Source organism: Lissotriton helveticus, chromosome 3_1 (genome assembly GCF_964261635.1).
Source record: "Lissotriton helveticus chromosome 3_1, aLisHel1.1, whole genome shotgun sequence".
Classification (NCBI taxonomy): Eukaryota; Metazoa; Chordata; class Amphibia; order Caudata; family Salamandridae; genus Lissotriton; species Lissotriton helveticus.
Window position 1 is genome coordinate 1,959,021,742 of NC_136061.1, and position 18,956 is coordinate 1,959,040,697.

Below are 18,956 nucleotides of genomic sequence, written 5' to 3' on the forward strand. Positions count from 1 at the left end.
TTTCTGGAGTTTCTGCTCTTACTCTCCCAGACCAGCGTACACCAGAATTGATTGTCATGTGTTCGTTTATCTTTTCTTATAGCCAGATTAAACGATTTTTGGGCCGATTGATAGAGCATTAAACGGTCGCTGTTCCCCGGGGATTTTGCCAGTGCCCGCAGGGCGTTGTTTCTTTGCTTCTTGAGTAACTTAGTCAGAGGTGAAATTGAAAACTGACGAGCTGTGATTGCCCTTTGGGACTGTGGTTTTGCAGGGAAAAGGTTGGTTAGATGCGAGCAGAGGGTCGACCATGTTACGGTTGGAGAAACCTCTTGCTTGATTCCATCACTTATGATGCCCATGCTTACGTGCAGGATGTCCGGGCTGATGACTTCGTTCCACTTGAGGCGCGTTAGATTTTCCATGTATATGCCCCGGCAGGTTGGGGGGGCAGATTTATGATTAACTGGACTAAAATTGAAGGATATGACCTGGGGCCTATGGTAACTTTCAGTGCGTGGACAGATGTGGAAGTTGACTAAGTGTCAAATGTGATGTGGCATAGTGTTAATCGAAAGAGTGGCTACACGAAATGCTGGCAGGCGTATTTCTGAAAATAACTGCTGCTGTTTGAAGCCAGTGCAGTATGAGATGCAAGTCCCCATAGTGGGAAAGATTGAAAAAAACATGACATCTTGGATCAACGTAATGGTTGAGACCCTCACTGAGAAATGTGGTTGGATAACATATCAATAAAATAATTACATACCCCAAGTGGGTTGTGTCATAAGCGCTCTGTCTGAACTTGTGGAATAAACCAGGATAAGTTAAGGTGACGAACATCCTTATCTGGGGACGTTGATGCAGAACACTGGTGTGTTGATTGAAGAAAAGGGTAGGGATCTCAAAGGTGACTAGTACGAATCCATTCCTTTCCTCCTGTTGAAAGACATAAAAAGACAGATTATGTAGAGACTGATCAGGAACTGTATAGTATGGAGACATGAAGCAATCATTCTGAATGGAGATGTATCACCATTTCCTCATCCATATTGTGTCCCCGTGGGTGACTGGTCCCTGGGTCTGTGATGTGCATGGATTCACGTTTTCCCAGCAAAAGTTGTCTGTTCCCACCCTGTGCCCCAATATGGACCTGTTCTATGGCAACATATTTGAAACTTACATAGTTGCATTTGTTTCAAATCGGTGCTCAAGTCATATCTGCGCCAGTCATCCCCCAGTTTGAATTAATATGAATAAAAACCATATGACCTTGGTGGTCAGCCACCAGACCTCCTTCTGTTCCTATCACCATCTCTCTTTATCTGTGGTGCTAATCCAGGATTTGTGTTTTTAGTAGTTTTATTTTATTTCAACAAATGACTTCTCATATTTCAGTTTATATTATCCGTTTGAATTATGGGCTCATGTGCTAGGCTCAGGACAACAAAGATGGAAGATCTTTGTTGTCCTGCGTCTGTAGGTTACTCTTAATAGTGGATATTACATCAGTGCTCTCACATATTGTGAAGTGCCACATTTCATTGCTTGTCCTAGAAGGTGACAAATTATCTGTGTAGATGTTTTGGCAGTAACATCTCAAACAATAGCATGTGCCATTTCTTGTGTCCTGTGATTTAATTTGACTTTTCTACTTCAGTTGGATTATTTTTATGTTTCGACTTCTCTTCTACAAACCATACTTCGTTTTTAGGTTTCGCTGGAGCACGGAGCTTTAGCTCCGCCTCCAGGAGAAATCTGTAGTCTTCCAGTAAGGGACACTTAAATCCGCCCTCTGTTCCATTGGCTAGCTCCATAAATGGAGGCTAGCCATTGGAACAGAGATCTGTCCGTCATTCACGGACCAGATTCGGGGGCGTTCCCGAGATTTTTTCCCTGGGCGTGCCCTCTGTGTAGTCATGCGTCCGTGGGCGGGGTTTATTTTTTTTGTGTTGACCAGGTTTTTTGGGCCATTCCGCGGCCGACCGCCAACGGAGAAAGCCTTCCCGACCCCCCCTCCCGCTGTCCGTTCCCGCCCCCCCGCTTCATGTTTTTCGAGCGCACATTACCGCGGCCGTGGGCGGGGTTGCCGAAATGCCCGCTCCGTGCTGGGCCTCCGTTGTTCCCCAGGTGAGTGCTTGTTTGGGTTCGAGCCTAAGCGTCTGCTCAACATTGTCTGCCAGCTTATCCCTTAGCCTGTTCCAGCTCAAACTCTGTTCCTGTTCTGCCCGATTACCCCGCTCCCGGTTCCTGCCTCGTTTCCCTTCCCTCTTCCCCGTACCGTGTCCATTCCTCCTGTCCCACCTCCTTTGCCTGTTCCACCGCTTCACGTCGTAAACAGCGTTTTTGTGATCATTCGCTGTTAGACGCCGCCGGCTGCTCCTTCATTCCTGCCGCAGCTGCCTCGTCTTCGGAGCGGAATTACTGCTTCAATCAATAGCGGTAATTGCTTTGGTGTTTACTTCCTATTCCTCGCAGCATGATGGGGAGAAGTTTCTCAGATTGTGGGCGGGGCCTGTCAGGAATACATGCCTCTCACGCGCTGCTACTCCCAAGACACGCTGTTGCAAGCTCTGTCCTCTCTCGCTCGGGGTTTCAACCTGACAAACCGTGTCTGCTTCAGTGTATCTGGTGAAAGGTTACTTTTGCTGATGTTTTCACCACAGTGAAATTAAATGTGTATTTATAAAGCGCATTCCTGTCAGGAGGCGTCTAGGCGCTAACTAGACTATAAGCAGAAAGGCTAAAACAATTAAAAGAAATTGAAACGATAAAGCGACCTGTTAGTTAAAAAGTCGGGTTTTCAGCCCTTTCCTGATGGGGAGCAGTCAAGTTATTTTCTTACGCTCGAGGGAAGAGTTTTCCAAAGTTTCGAGGCGCAGTGAGAGGGGGTGCAGGATTGCACATTCTTCCGCGTGAGCCTCCACACACTACTGTGTGCTGCAAGGTGTGTCTCACAGTGCATTGTGCAAAGCTTCCGTTGGCCCTGTTCCCAGCCGCGGACAATCTCTCCTCCTGTTTGCGGTGTCAGGAGATATTTAGTTTTTCTTTCTGTGAGGGGAGTTTCTCCAGAGGGTCAAAAGGCTGTGAGGTAAGGCTGAGGTCTGGCTGTGAGAAAGAACTGCGTGTGCCACGCTTGTTTATGAATATCACAGAAAGAAGAGAAAGACTACAATGAGGCAAAATAATACAAGCCTTCGAACTAGAAAAAGCGCTAAAAACAGCATTTTTGCAGCACCGTAGAGCACGCACAGAAAGGGCATTCGGTCGTAGCTTCGACATCAGGTAAATGTAACAGCATGGAGAGGGTAATGCAATGATTTATTAACTGGGATTTATTGAATGGGACGGTTTGTAGATATTAAAAGAGTGCTTTAAATGGGAGAGTGTGTAGTTGTTAATAAAGTGATTTATTGAATAGGACAGCCTGCAGTTGGTAAAACGGAGATTTATAGAATGGCACAGTCTGCAGTTGTCAATACAGGGATTTATCAACTCTTACTAAATAATGTAGCCGCAGCATCCATCGGTGAGGGATGCAAACTGCTGCAGCCACACTCCTGTGAAAGTGAAACAAGGTTATGTCAGACGGCCGTAGGGCGAACTTAAAAACAATCTTGTGATACCACCACACTGATTCTGTTATCTGAACTCCTTAAAAAGTTCAGTGTATCCATTTACCGTTTTCAGAGGACAGTAAGGGTCATGAGTAAATACAAGGCACTTCCTGGAATGTGCACATCCTGCCAGCAGCTGACCACATCTGGAACTCATCCCCACCCAGTGTCTACTCAGACTGAAGTGTGCCCCTGTTTCTGCTTCTGTGGCCCTTCACAGCCACCCGGGAATTCCGCTTCACTCAATGCTAGCGATAAGACAGTCAGGGGCTTATATACGACTGGAAGCCAAGACACTGGGTGGTCCTGAGACAGGGCTCATCAGGCAGCGTGTTACAAGTATAGTAGGCATGCTCTTTTATTTGATTAGTAACTACCGCCCAGTTGGCGTGCACTGTGTAGAAGATGTCATAATAAATGTGTGGTTGTGTTTAGATTGCTTGTTGTGAGATCTGGTATGAGCACGCTTATACAGGCGTGAGGCTACTGTAAGATGTAGTATGAATGAGGTCGTGTCGAGAAGCGAATACTGTAGTCGCCCGGGTATGTGCTGGTTCTGGCTTGAAGCTGTTGTGAGATGCACCCTGAGTATGCTAGCAGTGGTTTGCAGAAACTAAGAAATCAAGTGTGCATGACCTTTTATTGGAGGTTCAGCAAGCCACTGTGTGCACTTAAGTAAAGGTTGATGTGAGATCCAATGTGCACTTGTTAGAGCTTGCACTACTGTGAAGCTCGTACTGGGTAGTTAATGTTGTGCTAACTTGTGTTTGCACTGTCGAGGCAGCACTGTGATCCAGTATATACATGCTTGTGTAGCCAAGAGAATCCTATGAAATTAAGTCGGCATGAGCTTGTAGTTGATGTTGTGCTAGGGTGCTTGCAAAGTATAAGGACTATTGTGCGGTCAAAAGTTAAAATGCTATTAGTGGGTAAAAGTCGGTGCTAGACATGGTATACATGGATTTACAATGGGTATATATTGCTGTGAAATAAAATGTGCATATGCTGGTATTGAGCAGAGGTCGCATAAAGCACTCTGTATTGGTTTGTGTTGTGAAAAAATTGTGGCAAGATAGAGCGCTCATTTGATTCGAGTGCATAGGGCTAGTAGACTTATTAGGTAGGAATAGTGAGGACACAGAGCGTCAAATTGTAGGTACTGTTAAGTAGAGAGTGTGTTTTCTTGTACCAAGTCGAGACGGTAGTGAAACTGGTGTGATGTCCCATTGCTGAGAAGAAATTGTGATAGGGTGCAGTTTCCACATAGTTACTTTGAGTAGAGATTGAGGTGAGATACAGGATGCATAGTCTCGCTTATGCTGCAAGAACACAGAAGTACTGCGCATGTCCGCCTGGTGGTGAGCGATTAAGTTAGATGCAGCATGTGTTAGGCAGATACAGTGCTGAGCTGCACTGTGCATTTTCTTGTATTGGGTAAAGGTTGTTGTGAGATGTAATTTTCTTATGATGGATAATGGACGTGGCAAGAGGCAGTGTAATAATGGATGTTATTGGAGTTGATGTAAACGCCTCATTTAGAAGTTCTAGAGTTTCAAAATCGGATATAAAACCTCCAAAAGACATTTGAAAATCCCACAAGCCAACCTGTTGGTCACTAAAATCACCATTCATGTAAGGTTCTTTTAAAGATTTTGAAAGCTGTTCAGACCAGGCAGAGAAACCTCGAAACTGGTCTCCATCTGGCTCATTTACGAACACAGGTTGGTAAATGGCAGTACAGAACTCTAGATTCATGGCAGCCTCAGTACTTCTGCCATTGGACGGGTGTGCCTGCACCTGTAGTGTCAGCCGTTGGCAATGTAAATAACAATGCCATTTATTTATAAGAAAAAAAAAAAAATCATGAGCAATGCCAATAGCTCGAACTTTTCCAAAGGCGAAACCATTGCATTGTAAATGCTTGTTTCACTTGTTGTTAATTAATGCTGTGCAGTGTCTTTGACTCAGATCAGAATACATGTATTCTATTATAACATCTAATTATAAAAGTACATGAACTAGCATTGGCAAAGCCATTAGGCCTCACCATAGAGACAGTTGGCTCTGTCACTGACTTTTGCTCATGCTATTTTATACATTTGGCAAACGTTCACATAAATTTTGCTTAGTGATGATGCCAAATGTGAGGATTTTCGGTCACATAATGATAGAGATGTGAAACAAAGTACATTCTGCTGCATTCTTGAAAAGCACTGCTGTATTTATAACCTCTTCAATAACTCTGAGTGCTTATGCTCACAGTTCAATGCATATGTTGTAGAACCTGTCCCAGAGAATCACAATCTTCAGGTGTGCCAGTATTGACATGGAAAGCTATGTTGGTGGCCAGAGTTAGCAAAGTGTGACTGGCCCGTCTCAAGTGCAACTGTTGAGATGGCTTTTTCACAGATAAAAATCTACATAAGTAAAGAGCAATCTCACATGACCAAAGACCCACTGAAGTATTTTAGGATATAGTACAGTAAGCTTAATTTGTAAGAATATATTTGGACCTCATGAACACTGGTTATATACCATGCACTATCCGCGAGGAAAGCAAGCAATAATAAAAGCGAAACATTCCATAGGCACAGGAAAAACACGGTTTCTGTTTTTAACAGCGTGGATATGTGTAACCACTGATAATCACTGTTTTAAGGTATTAAAATCACTGGAAACCCCCCACCAGAATTTACCAAAAATGGAAACTGAAAACAGAAAAGCCTAATTATAGAGTTTTTGTTCTGGTTAAGGTGCACTTTCGACACATGCTGTTGCATCAGGCTAACGCAAGTGCAAAAACATTTCAACCAAAAAGGCAACATACAGGTCTAAAACTAGTATTAGTGGGTCCAGATGACATGGTCTGCACCTGTAAACAAGTATCCTTTGACCTGAAATTCACCTGTAATCTCACAACTGAAGGACCAGCAAAAGCAGCTCCAACTCAGACGTTTCTTGGTTGATTATACTCCGCTCTGCACCCTGTACATGCGTAAAAAAAGTACAGTGACGCAGCCTGCATAGACGGTGTCATGTTGCAGTTAAAAAATATTAAATGAAAACAAAAAAGGGGAAGAGGTCAAGAATAAGAGTACATCAATCAGTGTTGCCTGGAGCAGATTTCAAGAAGGGAAGAAAGCGCCGTACCAAAATACCAGGTAAATAGCTGCAGTGCCTCACATGCTTTGTTATGCAGAAACCTAGGCGTAAACAGCACCAAAAGAAAGTGCCATAACGTGGCATTTTTTCTTTTTTTTTTTAGTCATGTTGCACAATAAAAAACAAAGGGGGGAGTGTAAATAGTGCCTCAATCACAGCTCAAGTAGCTGATGAGCACTGATTATTTCAAGCGCCGGTCCCTGCTCCACAGAAAGGATCGAAAGTGATGTTTGGCCAGCACTAGCTAATTAAAGAGGCTTCAAAGAAGAGTGAGACAAGCCAATAAATTGTAAGCAATGGGCTGGCTCCAAGACCGGTTTGTAAACTATAGCGTCTCACAAGCAAGAGCGCATGCGCTATAAATGCCCTCGCTGGCATGACCCTAAAAAGCACACCAAATTCAAACATTAAAGCATTTGAACCCCCCGACATTTCACATCAGATTTTTAAAAATATGCAACAGCCAAGCAAATTTTCTACCCTCTTCAGCATTTGTAAAAAATAAAAAAACAGTTGGTCTACATTGGTCAGAATTGTGCAGAAAAAACCCCAAAGTGCAGCGGTGTTTAGGCCCTAGTGCCCGTCAGAAGGACATATACAAATACTTACTCGTATTGACCCACAGGGAAACAAATTTGGGAGCACATGACCCCTAACCTAATCGTGTCGAGAGCCTTTTTCCAATGCCTACCTAAACAGTTGAAGCTCAGTGCCCTGGGTCATTTGTAACAAAAATAATCTCCAACTGTGTGTTTCTTTAATTTGACCTATTCTTTATCCAAGTTCCTTCAAGCCCTAAAGAATAATTTCAATTTTGACCTGTCAATCTTTCAGACAGCAGAGAGGTTAATACAATGATGGGACAACCCTAAGCTCTCAAAAGATGCTTTGACATAGGTCACAGTAAAAAAGGGGTTTACCCCCCACGATAAGCTTGGTTCTGGCATTCTATATTTGTCGCACATTGTTCTTTATAGCATGATAATATTCTTTACAGCACGAATTATTTATGCTGTCCGTATTTTTTCAGTGCAGTACACCGATCGAGTCGAATAGCGAGGACAGTTTTTAGTGCGCAGGTGAGCGTGATGGAGTTTTATTAGGTGGTTCTGGCATTCTTTATTTGTCCCACATTGTTCTGTATAGCATGATAATATTCTTTACAGCACGATTTATTTATGCTGTCCGTCTTTTTTCAGTGCAATACACCGATCGAGTCGAATAGCGAGACAGTTTTTAGTGCGCATGTGAGGTTGGTGGAGTTTTATTAGTATTTTGGTTGCGTGGCTTAACGTTGAGGACTGCTCTTTTTAATATCTATCCTTTTTTTCAATCACAGGGACTTATTTTTACTGTGAGACAGTACTCGCCTGTTACAAAGTAATAGTTGCTATTATAATTGGGGATATAGGGAGTATTGTTCTATGGGCTTTGAGTTGTTCTTATTATTCTTGACTATACACGCTCATGGGTGCACACGTGTTCTAATTTATTTCACACAGTAGGTAGAGGCAATGAAAGGAAATCGCCATACTATGTTCTATGCCAGAAATTGCAGTAAGTCAATAGCACAATAGTCACTTGAGAGCACATGCTCTATTAGCTCATATTATGGTGTTGATGTGGTGCATTGGGTAATACTGCCATCGTGCAGTAAATTTAAGTTGCAGAATAAGTTTGTTAATAAAATCCTTTTTTTGTAGGTTGGCCCCTGACTACTATGTCCCGCAATGCATCAGGCACATACAAGATTGATGTCTTTTATTGTTTGTGCATTTAAACGAAGGTAGTTATACTGCTTATGTTTAGAGAGGGATGCTCATTTTAATTGTACAATGTAAATATTGCTGCATTGAATACATTAATGATGTATAAACACAAGAAAAAATGAATTTTGTTTAAACAAAATATGGTTGAAGTTGTTTTGTATTTACAATACGGTATGGTTTAAGAGATTATTGGGTTTTAGGACCTAGTGAACAGTGCACAGCACCAGCAAGTTTACTAACTTGTAACAGTTTTCATTGACCTAGGTCAGCAATGACTTTTTAAGGCCCTTATCATAAGTTAAACATCATTGATGATTAGATAGTTTTTTGCTTGTGGATTTAGCCAGCCAGCCAGAGAATAAGTGGGGCGAGTTTAATATAATCGCCAATAAATGAAATTCCCAGCTCTTCATGACATACAAAACTGGAGCATGAAAGAGGTTAATACAAAGGACCGCAGAAGCTACAACTCTCCTCCAATTGCAGAACAGGAGTGTTGGCAAACCCCCAAACTTCAGCACCCATACATTGATAACGGTATGCATTCTCTTATAAATTTCTGACAAGGGGGCGAGCTGTCTGCTTCAGATCACTGAGGATATTTTAAATAAGGCGCCCACTGACTGCCCTCATTTTTTAGTCCTATTGAATAAAGGCTTTGGCTCATGGAACAAGCAATTGCTTTCTGTTTTTCATGTTTCACCACTTTTGGTTGAAACTACAGATTGCTTCTATGATACTATAGCTTAGCTGGAGAGGGGTGGGAGGTGATGGGTAAAGAATTCTCAGCAAAAAGTGTCTCAGCAAATTTAAGTAGAGTGCACCAAAAGTGATGAATTAATAAGATTTAACTTGTGAACTCATTTTAATTTGTTTTATTTTGCATGGCAGTTTGACAAATGACCTATAAGAAAATCCTTTCTGAATGAGTATAATGTTCTGAACATGGAGGATGCTTCAACATTTGCCAAAAGTGATTGCACATGTGTTAGTTGAATATGTTGCCCTGGATTTTAGAATCACATCTTGGTAAATGTGGATCGAAAATAACTGGCCTACTTATAAAACAAATGTATTGGGAAGACAGACACATTAAATCTTCGCAAAGATGTGGAACAAAAGTATCCATGCTAGTTTCTGCTAAAGTGTAAGGCTGCACTCTAGAATTCTGGAAAAGGTTTTTATAAGTGAAATTTATTTGCTCTTGATTAGAGATAATTGCAGCTGAATAATTATATAATTGTCTAGTCAGCCAGTGGTCAAAGTATGTCTGCAGCAGTTGTGTATTTTGTGTATATTACATTGAAAAATACACATATCCTGCAGGCATACTTTGACTATATTGATAGATATATATAATTTGTGAGCCATAGGGGATTTACCCGACATAACTAATGTTGATTCTGTCCTAACTTTTGGGTTTTCTGTAACATTTGTACTGAGCTTTTAGGGCTCTTGGGCTCACTTCATGATCAGATAAGTGGTGAATTTTGCCAATCAGTTTTACAGATGAAATTTACTTTTTTGAGCTCCTCTTGCTTCTGCACCTCACTCAGTTTGCTATTCTTTCATCATGGCCCAACTCCCTTCCCTTCCCATCAAAGGAGAATCTTCTCTTGACTCCCACTTCAAAGGTTTTTGGGAGAAAAGTCATATGAAATACGACAGTGGATTTAATTATCTGCTGATTATAGGCACACTTCCAATCTCAGTTGCTGCGTGACGCAAATTAGATACATATATGCTACATGTAAGTAAACTGTATGGGCATATAATCTAATCATGTTGCGGAACGCAAGCAAATGCCACAAACTAACCCCCCCCCCCCCCGCCCCCCCGGAGCGCACAAACTCTCCCTCAAGAAATCAGAATAGGACAAAAAGCATTGGCTACTGTCTACTGTGCAATGGCTTGTTTGTATGAAGAAAATGAATAAAGAATGATATCAATACAAACCTTTTCGCTACATGTATTGATTTCATAACATGTACTATGATTTCAAGATTACTAACGATGTGATAGGAAGGAAATGTAATTTGAACTTCTACTCAATAGATTAGTTGTTACTCTTATTGTGAGTGCTGAACCACCAATAACCTGAATTAACTTGCAGAATGGCATTGCGGAAACAGTGCAGATGTCCACTGCTTACAGTGAAGGACTAATATACTATTCAAAAGCATTAGTGTATATGTTTGGTTACACTGCTATGGCTGTTTTTTATTCTCTAGCACACATTACTGCCTAATATTCTTCGGTTTCAGAATCTAGTGGCTGCACTGTATTCTTCTGTATCCTCTAGAATCAATGCTGATTAGGATCCACCATCCCACATGCTCCATCCGACTCATTTTTGGCAGGCAAGATATCAAAAGGGACTTCCAAAGCAGTTTTTAGAGACTCTTATGAAATTCAATGTTAAATCACATTTTTGGGGTATGGAATTTTGTAAGTTAGGAGAGCAGTGGCAATGAGTATATTGTAAAAGATTGGGTTATAGGATACAGTTCTAAGGAGTCAGCCTTACATAATTTCTGTTCCCCTTTACTCCACTTTTTATAAACTGTCTTCTTGCCAGAATTTCTGCAGACGAAGCGTTGGGGTTTGTAAGACGTTAAGAGATCTATTCCACAGGGGTGAATAAGGCCATTTAAAACCGGCTGGTCATTAGGTCTTGGCCTCAGAATAAGGTTGGTGGCACTAGAGCCTTCTTTGCCTCTGAAAATAATTTTACAATGTATACCTTAGTGAAATGTCTGATTTTTAATATCTACTTGGGTTTTACCTACATGGACTCAGAAGATGAGTGGGGCCAGATACTGGGTAGAACTATCACCATATGAAATTTCTGTAACTATAGGGTAGATATCTTGAAGTGTTGCAGCATCCAAAACAATGAGTCGATGGTACATAACCCCCAATACAACTAAGATAATGTATAGAAATCGGAATGGGGTAAAAGCTGGTGTCGGTGTAGTCTGGAAGGGATTGTACTACATGTGTTGCGGAACTGTTCTCTTCTATAACCCTTTTGGAAGAAAATAAGCCATATGAAAGAAATATTGGGTATCGAGTTCCCTCAGACCCAGCAGTCCTGATTATTTGACCCCTGATTTGAAAACGTTATCTAAAGCTGATTGGAGGCCAATTGTGAATACGTATTTGATATTAGGGAGTTGATATCTTTGAAAATGGAAAGCAAAGTGTCACCAAGCACACTATGGTCAGACAGTGATGGAAAGGCTATCTTGGGACCTAAACGGTAGAGGAAATTTGGGAAGGTAAGAGAAGCAGTATTGCAATAGTTGAATGAGGGGTCACTGGCCTGAGTGTGCTCTCAATCACTCTGCAAGATGAAAATTGCAAATAACAAAATACAGGTGAGAGAAGTCTAGTAATGATCGTCAAAGGGTAACAGTAAATTCCTTATTGGTGTCCTAAAAACCCTAAACTTAAGTTGGATTACTGTTGTATTCTTTTAAACCTCTGTATTGAGTGAGTGGAAGAGAAAGACAAGGGGGCACACAGAACAACAGAACCTGTATACTGGCCGATGATATTAATTAGAAGAGACCTGATACAAAAATTATGTGGAAAACTATAGTGGTCCTCCAACTTGTCATTAGTGCATCCCACCTTATTTGCGGTGGATTAAATCCAGGAGTCACATCTCGAAACAGATGGACATGAGTGGTATGTTGGAACTCCAGTCCGCTTTGTTGTAGTGTCCTTAGCCATGTAATCGAATCCAGGTTTCCTTTTCTGCTGTGTTTTTTTTCCCTCCCAATTTTTGAAAAAACTGTTTGACTTTTGCTAAAATGTGCAAAGCCTTGCTGTCGTTTTTTTCTGGCACTGTATTTGTATTTTTTTTTGTTCTACGACCTTGCCCTCGAGACCTATAAGAAATTCTGAAAGTGTAGTGTTATTTTGTGATTTGTGTGCTTCCTGCTTTCCCTTTTGTTGGCTGTATTAGGCCTTGTTTGCATCATGATGAAATTACTGCAGCGTGTGTTTTGCTAGGGTATTGTTGCTGCCATCGTTGTCCCAGCTGAAATATTACGTTTTGTTTCCAGGAGTTGGTGACTTTAATTCTATTATTGATTTTCTGAATTTAGTGAGCCTTATAAGAAATTGCCCAGTTTGAGACTGAACTTTATTTACCTACGCATTTCTTCTTGAAAGAGACCTACACCCTTCCACTGATAGAGGTGACAGCAATGCAAATCCATGTGCAGCAATACCTGACACTCCTAGTTCGGAATCTGGCTATCCTGTCTCATATTCCAACCGTGGAAATGCTGTAGCTGAAATTGTTAGTAATTCCAGTGAGTCAAGTCAACTTTCATCCATTTCTTCGTTAACCCCTTCGATGCTCATGACGAGCTCAGCTCGTCATGCGGTATACCTCTCGTGTGCTCATGACGAGCTGAGCTAGTCATGACCACACCCATTTCCATTATGGCCCAGCACAGCAGAGGATCTTCTGGAGCACCCAAGGTGTTAAAAAAAGAGGTTTGCATGAAAGAATCCTGTAAAATGAAGGTTTCATGGAAAATAAGAATAAACAATTGTTGTTACTAAGTTTATTCTGTGATATGATTATCCATTTCTTTGGTGGCGCAAGTGCAATCAAGGATGCCTTACAGCATGTCGTTTTCAGGCACACACCTTTCTTGTATGCACATTTTGGTGAAATATCTCCTTATGAGGGCCCATTTATGTGAACCAGGCCATAAGAAAATACTTTAGTATGTTCCTGACTGAAGGAACGGATCTCTAGGCAGGATCATATTCTTGACTTAATGCTGGCTTTCTATCCTTCCTGATAACTATACAATGTCTGTAGAAACCCTGCACTGTATTCACATGTTATCCTTTTCTTTGTAGTGAAATGTTTTCATTTATTTACACATTTTACACAACAGCTTCCAAGTGATACTTAAAACAGCTTGGTTGGCTAAGTGTCACGCCCTTGTTTTCCCAGTCCTATATTAATTTGCATTCACCCAGTTTAAATGGCAGTAATCCACATAATTTTAGAATATATACAGACGCCCCTCTAGGTTTAAAAAAAAAAAAATTAGGCATTGTATTTCAAAGCGCATGCTTCACCAGGGACACTAACCCTGGGCGTAGTACTATGCTGTGCACGTTTATGCTACGCTCGCGGAGCGTGCGTAGTTTGTGCCACTATGCACTATGCGAATTGCTCATAGCACAGTGCAAAAACTTGCAGCGTAGCGGGCATTTTTTGCTTGCTCGCAGTCCTCAACATCAAGTTGGCGACCGCGAGCGAGCAAAATCAACATCCCAGTGAGACTTTTTCCTCGTTCGCGGTCAGCAACATCAAGTTGCCGATCGGGAGGGTGGAAAATAAACCTCCCGGCGAGATTCTCAACGCGGGGAGTTCCTGTTTTCTCATTGTGAGTGGTCGCGTATGCTCGTAACTAGAAACTACCAGTCTGCGTTGAGAAAGCTGCCGCTTGAGTACAAATCTACTCGAGCGGCAAAAAACGACTGCTTGCACTGTGCAAGATGCCGTTTGCAATGATTGCACAGTGCAGACAAGCATGCGGCACTGTGCAATCAGTGCGTACAGCATTTTCCCTACCGCACTATGCAGTTCGCGTAGCTATGAGTAGCGTGCGTAGTGCACTTCACATAGCTACGTGTAGCGCAACTACGCCCAGGGTTAATGAACACACAGCAGCTTTCAAATGAGCCGCAAAGTTGGAGAAAGGGACCGAATAGGGCAAGGGCACAAAACATTTTAAAAGCCTTTAATATCACTTGTAGTAAATACCCTGTGACTTTATTTTAGTTTTGTATTTTTAATACATCATTTACAAACCTTTTCTCCTTACTAGTATGAAGAATAAAAGTGAAAGATCTCCATTTACATGCATGAAGTTTCTATACTTTGACACAACAAAACGTGAAAAAATCAACGAGGTATAGACTTTCTGCAGCCTGTTTTCTGACGAGTCTTGTTTAGTTAAATTAACCCCTTTAACCGTAAAGATCCAGCAAGATGCTCTGCTTTTCAATTATTTTTTTAGGATATTATATTTACCCTTATTCTCCGTTATATATTTGATGGCCTCTTGCAGTTGTTGTAAGGACAGTTCAGAGCAGGATTACTTGGTCTTTTTTCCTATTTTGCCCAGTTGTTTTGTTTCATAACTTTTGTTTTATAACTTTTAATTTAACTTATATACTCATGACTATTTGTCCGGTACCCTTTTGCTTGGAAATAGCAATTGCCTGAATGTTACACTTCACATCACCTAATTGGTCATATTTCAGGACTGTTATTTGTTTACTCTATGGGTGGGTTTAGATTGTATATGGGCTCCCATGTATGCTGAAAGAGAAAAGAGTTTGCCATGTGTGACGGAGCTGCTTTTATGTGTCTTTAAGTGTTCTCTTTTTATGCTGGCAAGCGGGTTCTGGTACTTCCTTGTCATTGTTGGGTAATGGTTTAGAATCTGGAAGAACTAGTAAATGTTAAGTCATTGCTACAATATTAAATAGCAATTGTTATTGATATCTTTTGTCTTTTCCTGAATATCTGTAGCTGTTTTTATGATGACTTGGAGTAATGTTACACTGCGGAAATTGCCTCTGCTTTCTAGGATTCGGCCTAGCTTACGCTGCACTGCACATTTTTAGGCTGGATATCTACACTGTGTGACCGCTCTCGCATTGCCGCTTTTTGAGTTGCACTAAAACTCCATGTTTCTGATGTAAAGGAAGTGTTCAGTTGTGTCAAGAGCCGCTAAAAACGTAAGTGGTACTGGTCTACAGTTAGTGAATCTAGTCGGTTGTGCCCACGTTGTCTATTTTTATTGTTGTCACTCCTCTCATCATTGTTTTTCGATCAACTCTAATTATCTGTATCCATGGATTACTATCATGAGAACCTTTGCAAATGCAAGGTAAGGTGGGGAAAGTGCATACACACGTAGCAATGTTTGAGCAATGTTTGCAACAAATGAAAAGTTGCTGCAGATAAAGATTTTGAGATCGGAACCGTCTTGTTGGTGGTATAAATATTTAGCCTTGAAGCCTGCTTTCTTGGTAAGGCTCTAATTGGCACTGTGGATTCAGGATTTTCTCATTTAGTCCCTTGCACTACTAGAAAGATGCAAGTTTAATCAGAGCATTTAGGGACTTGCTGCCAGAGTATTATTCCTATGTGATTTGTTGTTTCCTTGGTAAACCAAAAATATTATCCACGTTTCACATCTGTTTTTAAAAAAAAAAAACTTGCATTTTAACTATACATGCCCTCCCCAGGAGCAGGGTTACATCCTGGCTATTTAATACAGTTGGGCTGCATGCTGTACCCCTGTTCTCTAGATTTCTAATTGGCTTGGGGGTTTATTACGAGTCTGGCGGTCTGACTCGTGGCGATCTCCTGATTGCCCTATTGTGACCAGGATGGTTGGGCCGTGCTGAGCCCACAGCAACTACCAAGGATCAGAGATCCCTTGCGGTGGCACGGTGGTCTTGAGGCCGCAGTATGCTTGGATGGGTCGCTGCAGCCCTGTTAAGCATATTAGAAGGTTACTTTACCACCATGTTTTTCATGGCGTTTGACTTCCATGAAAAGTGTGGCAGTGAGGAAACAAAGGGGGCCTCTGTGCCATGGGGTGCATTTAGGGGGGCACAGGTTGTGGCCCCCTGTGTGCATGCACCGCAGTACCTGCATGGTATGGACTGCAACATTCCATGCTGCGCAGGTACTGATTTTTATGTTCCCATTGCGGTGCCTATTTCATAGGCACTGCCGTGTGAACTCCAAAGAACCATTCGCCAGACAGTAAAAAAAACTCCAAATCTGGCAGGCAGTTCAAATACAGGTTTTGCGGTGCGGGGCGGTCCTGCTCCCACACCGCCAAACTCATAAGAGCCTTAGTCATTTTAAATCACTGTGCAGTCTGCTTCTTTCAATTTCCTTCTTTTTCAACCACACGAGAAATGTATTGCCATGTTTCTGATGTAACTTAAAACACGCATACACTCTTCAGTTGCACCCACTGTACAATTCTAATGTTTACTTTATTTATCTTTAAGCAAATGGTTATGAGCCTTCGAGTGTCAGAACTACAGGTACTACTTGGCTACGCTGGGAGGAATAAACACGGCCGCAAGCACGAACTTCTTACCAAAGCGCTGCACTTGCTTAAGGCTGGTTGCAGCCCCGCCGTCCAAATGAAAGTTAAGGAACTGTACAGGCGGAGATTCCCCCAGAAAATAATGACTTCCGCAGACTTATCTGTCCCCAACGTCCACTCGAGTTCTTTGTCCGCAACGCTGTCCCCCTCGTCCATTCCACAGCTCTCCTATGATGGGCATTCGGCCTCGCCTCTGCTTCCAGTCTCTCTGCTGGGATCTAAGCACGACTTGGACCTCCCCCTCCTCACTACTGCCCTACACCCTGTGCATCCGGATGTCAAGCTTCAGAAACTTCCATTCTACGATCTGCTGGATGAGCTGATAAAGCCCACGAGTCTAGGTAAGTGTTCAGCATTTTAAATTATTTTAAAACGTTTTTGAATCCATGATTAGGAGTGAATTCGTTTTTTCTTCCCCTCCCCGTGATTGTCTTCATTACCATTCCTTTCTTACCACACAATGCCCTCGTGTTGTGTTGTTTGATACAGATTGATAGCAATGTTTATGATTTTAGTGTGCCTTTACATAAGGTTTGGACTTGGAACAGAATGTGCTTTTTAAAATTGCGCCTCTTGTTGCATTAGAAATTACAATACTTTTATTGTGTCTTGTGCTGTTTAGCACTGTAATGTTTCTAGGTACAAGCTCCATACTCTTCATCCATTTTATTTTGTTAATGTAGTTTTATGCGTGTGAACCAGACTCCTGGGTGTCTTAGCACTTTCTAAGAGAATGACAAACTCAAGATTACAAATGGAGGGAGAAGTCCCTATTGTGCAATGGTTGGGTAATAAAGTAAGGTCAATAAGGTGATGTGGAAACAGTTACTATCTACGGAGGATTGGGCAATAGAGCAGATTTTGACCGAGAATACGTAGGGGTTGAGGTGGGAGTTGAAGACTGTCTTGTGTATCTTGGCGTACATATATTAGTAATGTTTGTTAACTAAGCATATATTTGAGAAAGTAAAAGTTTTATGTCGTCTTTGAATGTTTGAAAAAATCATTTGTGCTTATTGCTGTGGAATAGAAATCCAGATTTTGGGATCACTTCCAGAGAATGGTTGCAAAATGGTTCTTTTTAGGTCTCGCCTACTAGTCCGCATTAACTGTCTAGTTGTATTCAACTTATTTTGAGTTTACCACAAACTTACAATGGGTTTACAGCCATCCGTTGCTTACTGTTGATTAGCTTTACATTCACTTGCATTTGCTTGCTTTAATATTCAATGGCTTTTCTTGTCCCATCTTGTGTTGGTCCCTCCCATGGAACATAGCCTCTTTAACATTCTTATGTTTGGATGGCGTGTATTCGTCCACTAATTATTTTTAGGGAGTTACTTTTTAGGACTTGCCTGAGACAGCACATGCTTTACTGCTTGAAAGACGTTTTGTTACCTCAAAGGGGACTTGGAGCCCACCCATTGCTTACCATTAGTTGGCTTTAGCATCACTGTTATTTGCTGGCTCCTGTTTGATCTGTGTATGCCGGCTTAATTTCCTCTTCATGTTTCTCTCTTCTCTGGACTGTTTCCCAAGTACTCTTTCTTTTCTTTGTGAGTGTCCTTGTACTGCTCGTGTTTTCTGTCCCTGGCTACTTTTTTTAGGTCTCGGACCTAAAGGCTGCGCTTGCGCAGTCTTTGGTCGGAGATTTAATGTTTTTGAGACTGGGCTTGAACCCGCCACTCTCCTCACTCTCTCCTCCATTGGCTGGCTCCCTAAACGGAGGCCAGCCATTGGAGGAGAGTGGCGTCACTCCAAACAAGCCCCGTCTCTTTCGGATTCGGGGGCGTGTTTTTGGCGTTCTTTCCGCCTGTGACGTCATCCGTCACTCAACGCCAAAACACGCCCCCGAATCCGAAAATGTTCGGAAGCTTGCAGCCGCCATTTTTTTTCGCAGTGAAGGTGAGCTGTTGCTTTCCTGTCTTCTTCTCCCTTCCTATCCTCTTCCTCTCTCTTCCGGCAGTAAAATGTGTTTCAGGGCAAATCGGGTGATGCTGTAAGCGGTGTACCGTACTGTGGCGAAGTAACATTCATTTTTCTGTAAATCGTGGTTGTTTTAGGGGTTAATGGCGGTGCAGTTACGCTCTTGTTTTAACAGCGCTCTGCCCTTGAGACCATTCCTTTTCCTCAGCAAGGCAGTGCTCATCTGACCCCCACCGATTTCATTACACAGGACACCTTTTTCCGTGCGTGAGGCTACTCCGGCACTCTACCAAAGTGAGCCTTCCTTTTTCCCCCCAGAGGCT

The 18,956-nt window shown here is 42.0% G+C and overlaps 1 protein-coding gene across 3 annotated transcripts in view; it reads left to right on the forward strand.

Moving 5' to 3' along the window:
- Window positions 1-18,956, forward strand: part of PIAS1 (protein inhibitor of activated STAT 1) — a 906,486-nt gene that overhangs the window by 77,679 nt on the left and 809,851 nt on the right. For 2 of the 3 annotated variants that reach the window (XM_078683057.1, XM_078683058.1), the window contains exon 2: window positions 16,607-17,048. In XM_078683057.1, the coding sequence (XP_078539183.1) occupies window positions 16,607-17,048 (442 nt within the window). Of the gene's footprint in view, window positions 1-6,668; window positions 6,758-16,606; window positions 17,049-18,956 lie in introns of those variants that run through there. The other variant, XM_078683060.1, reaches the window with a different exon arrangement.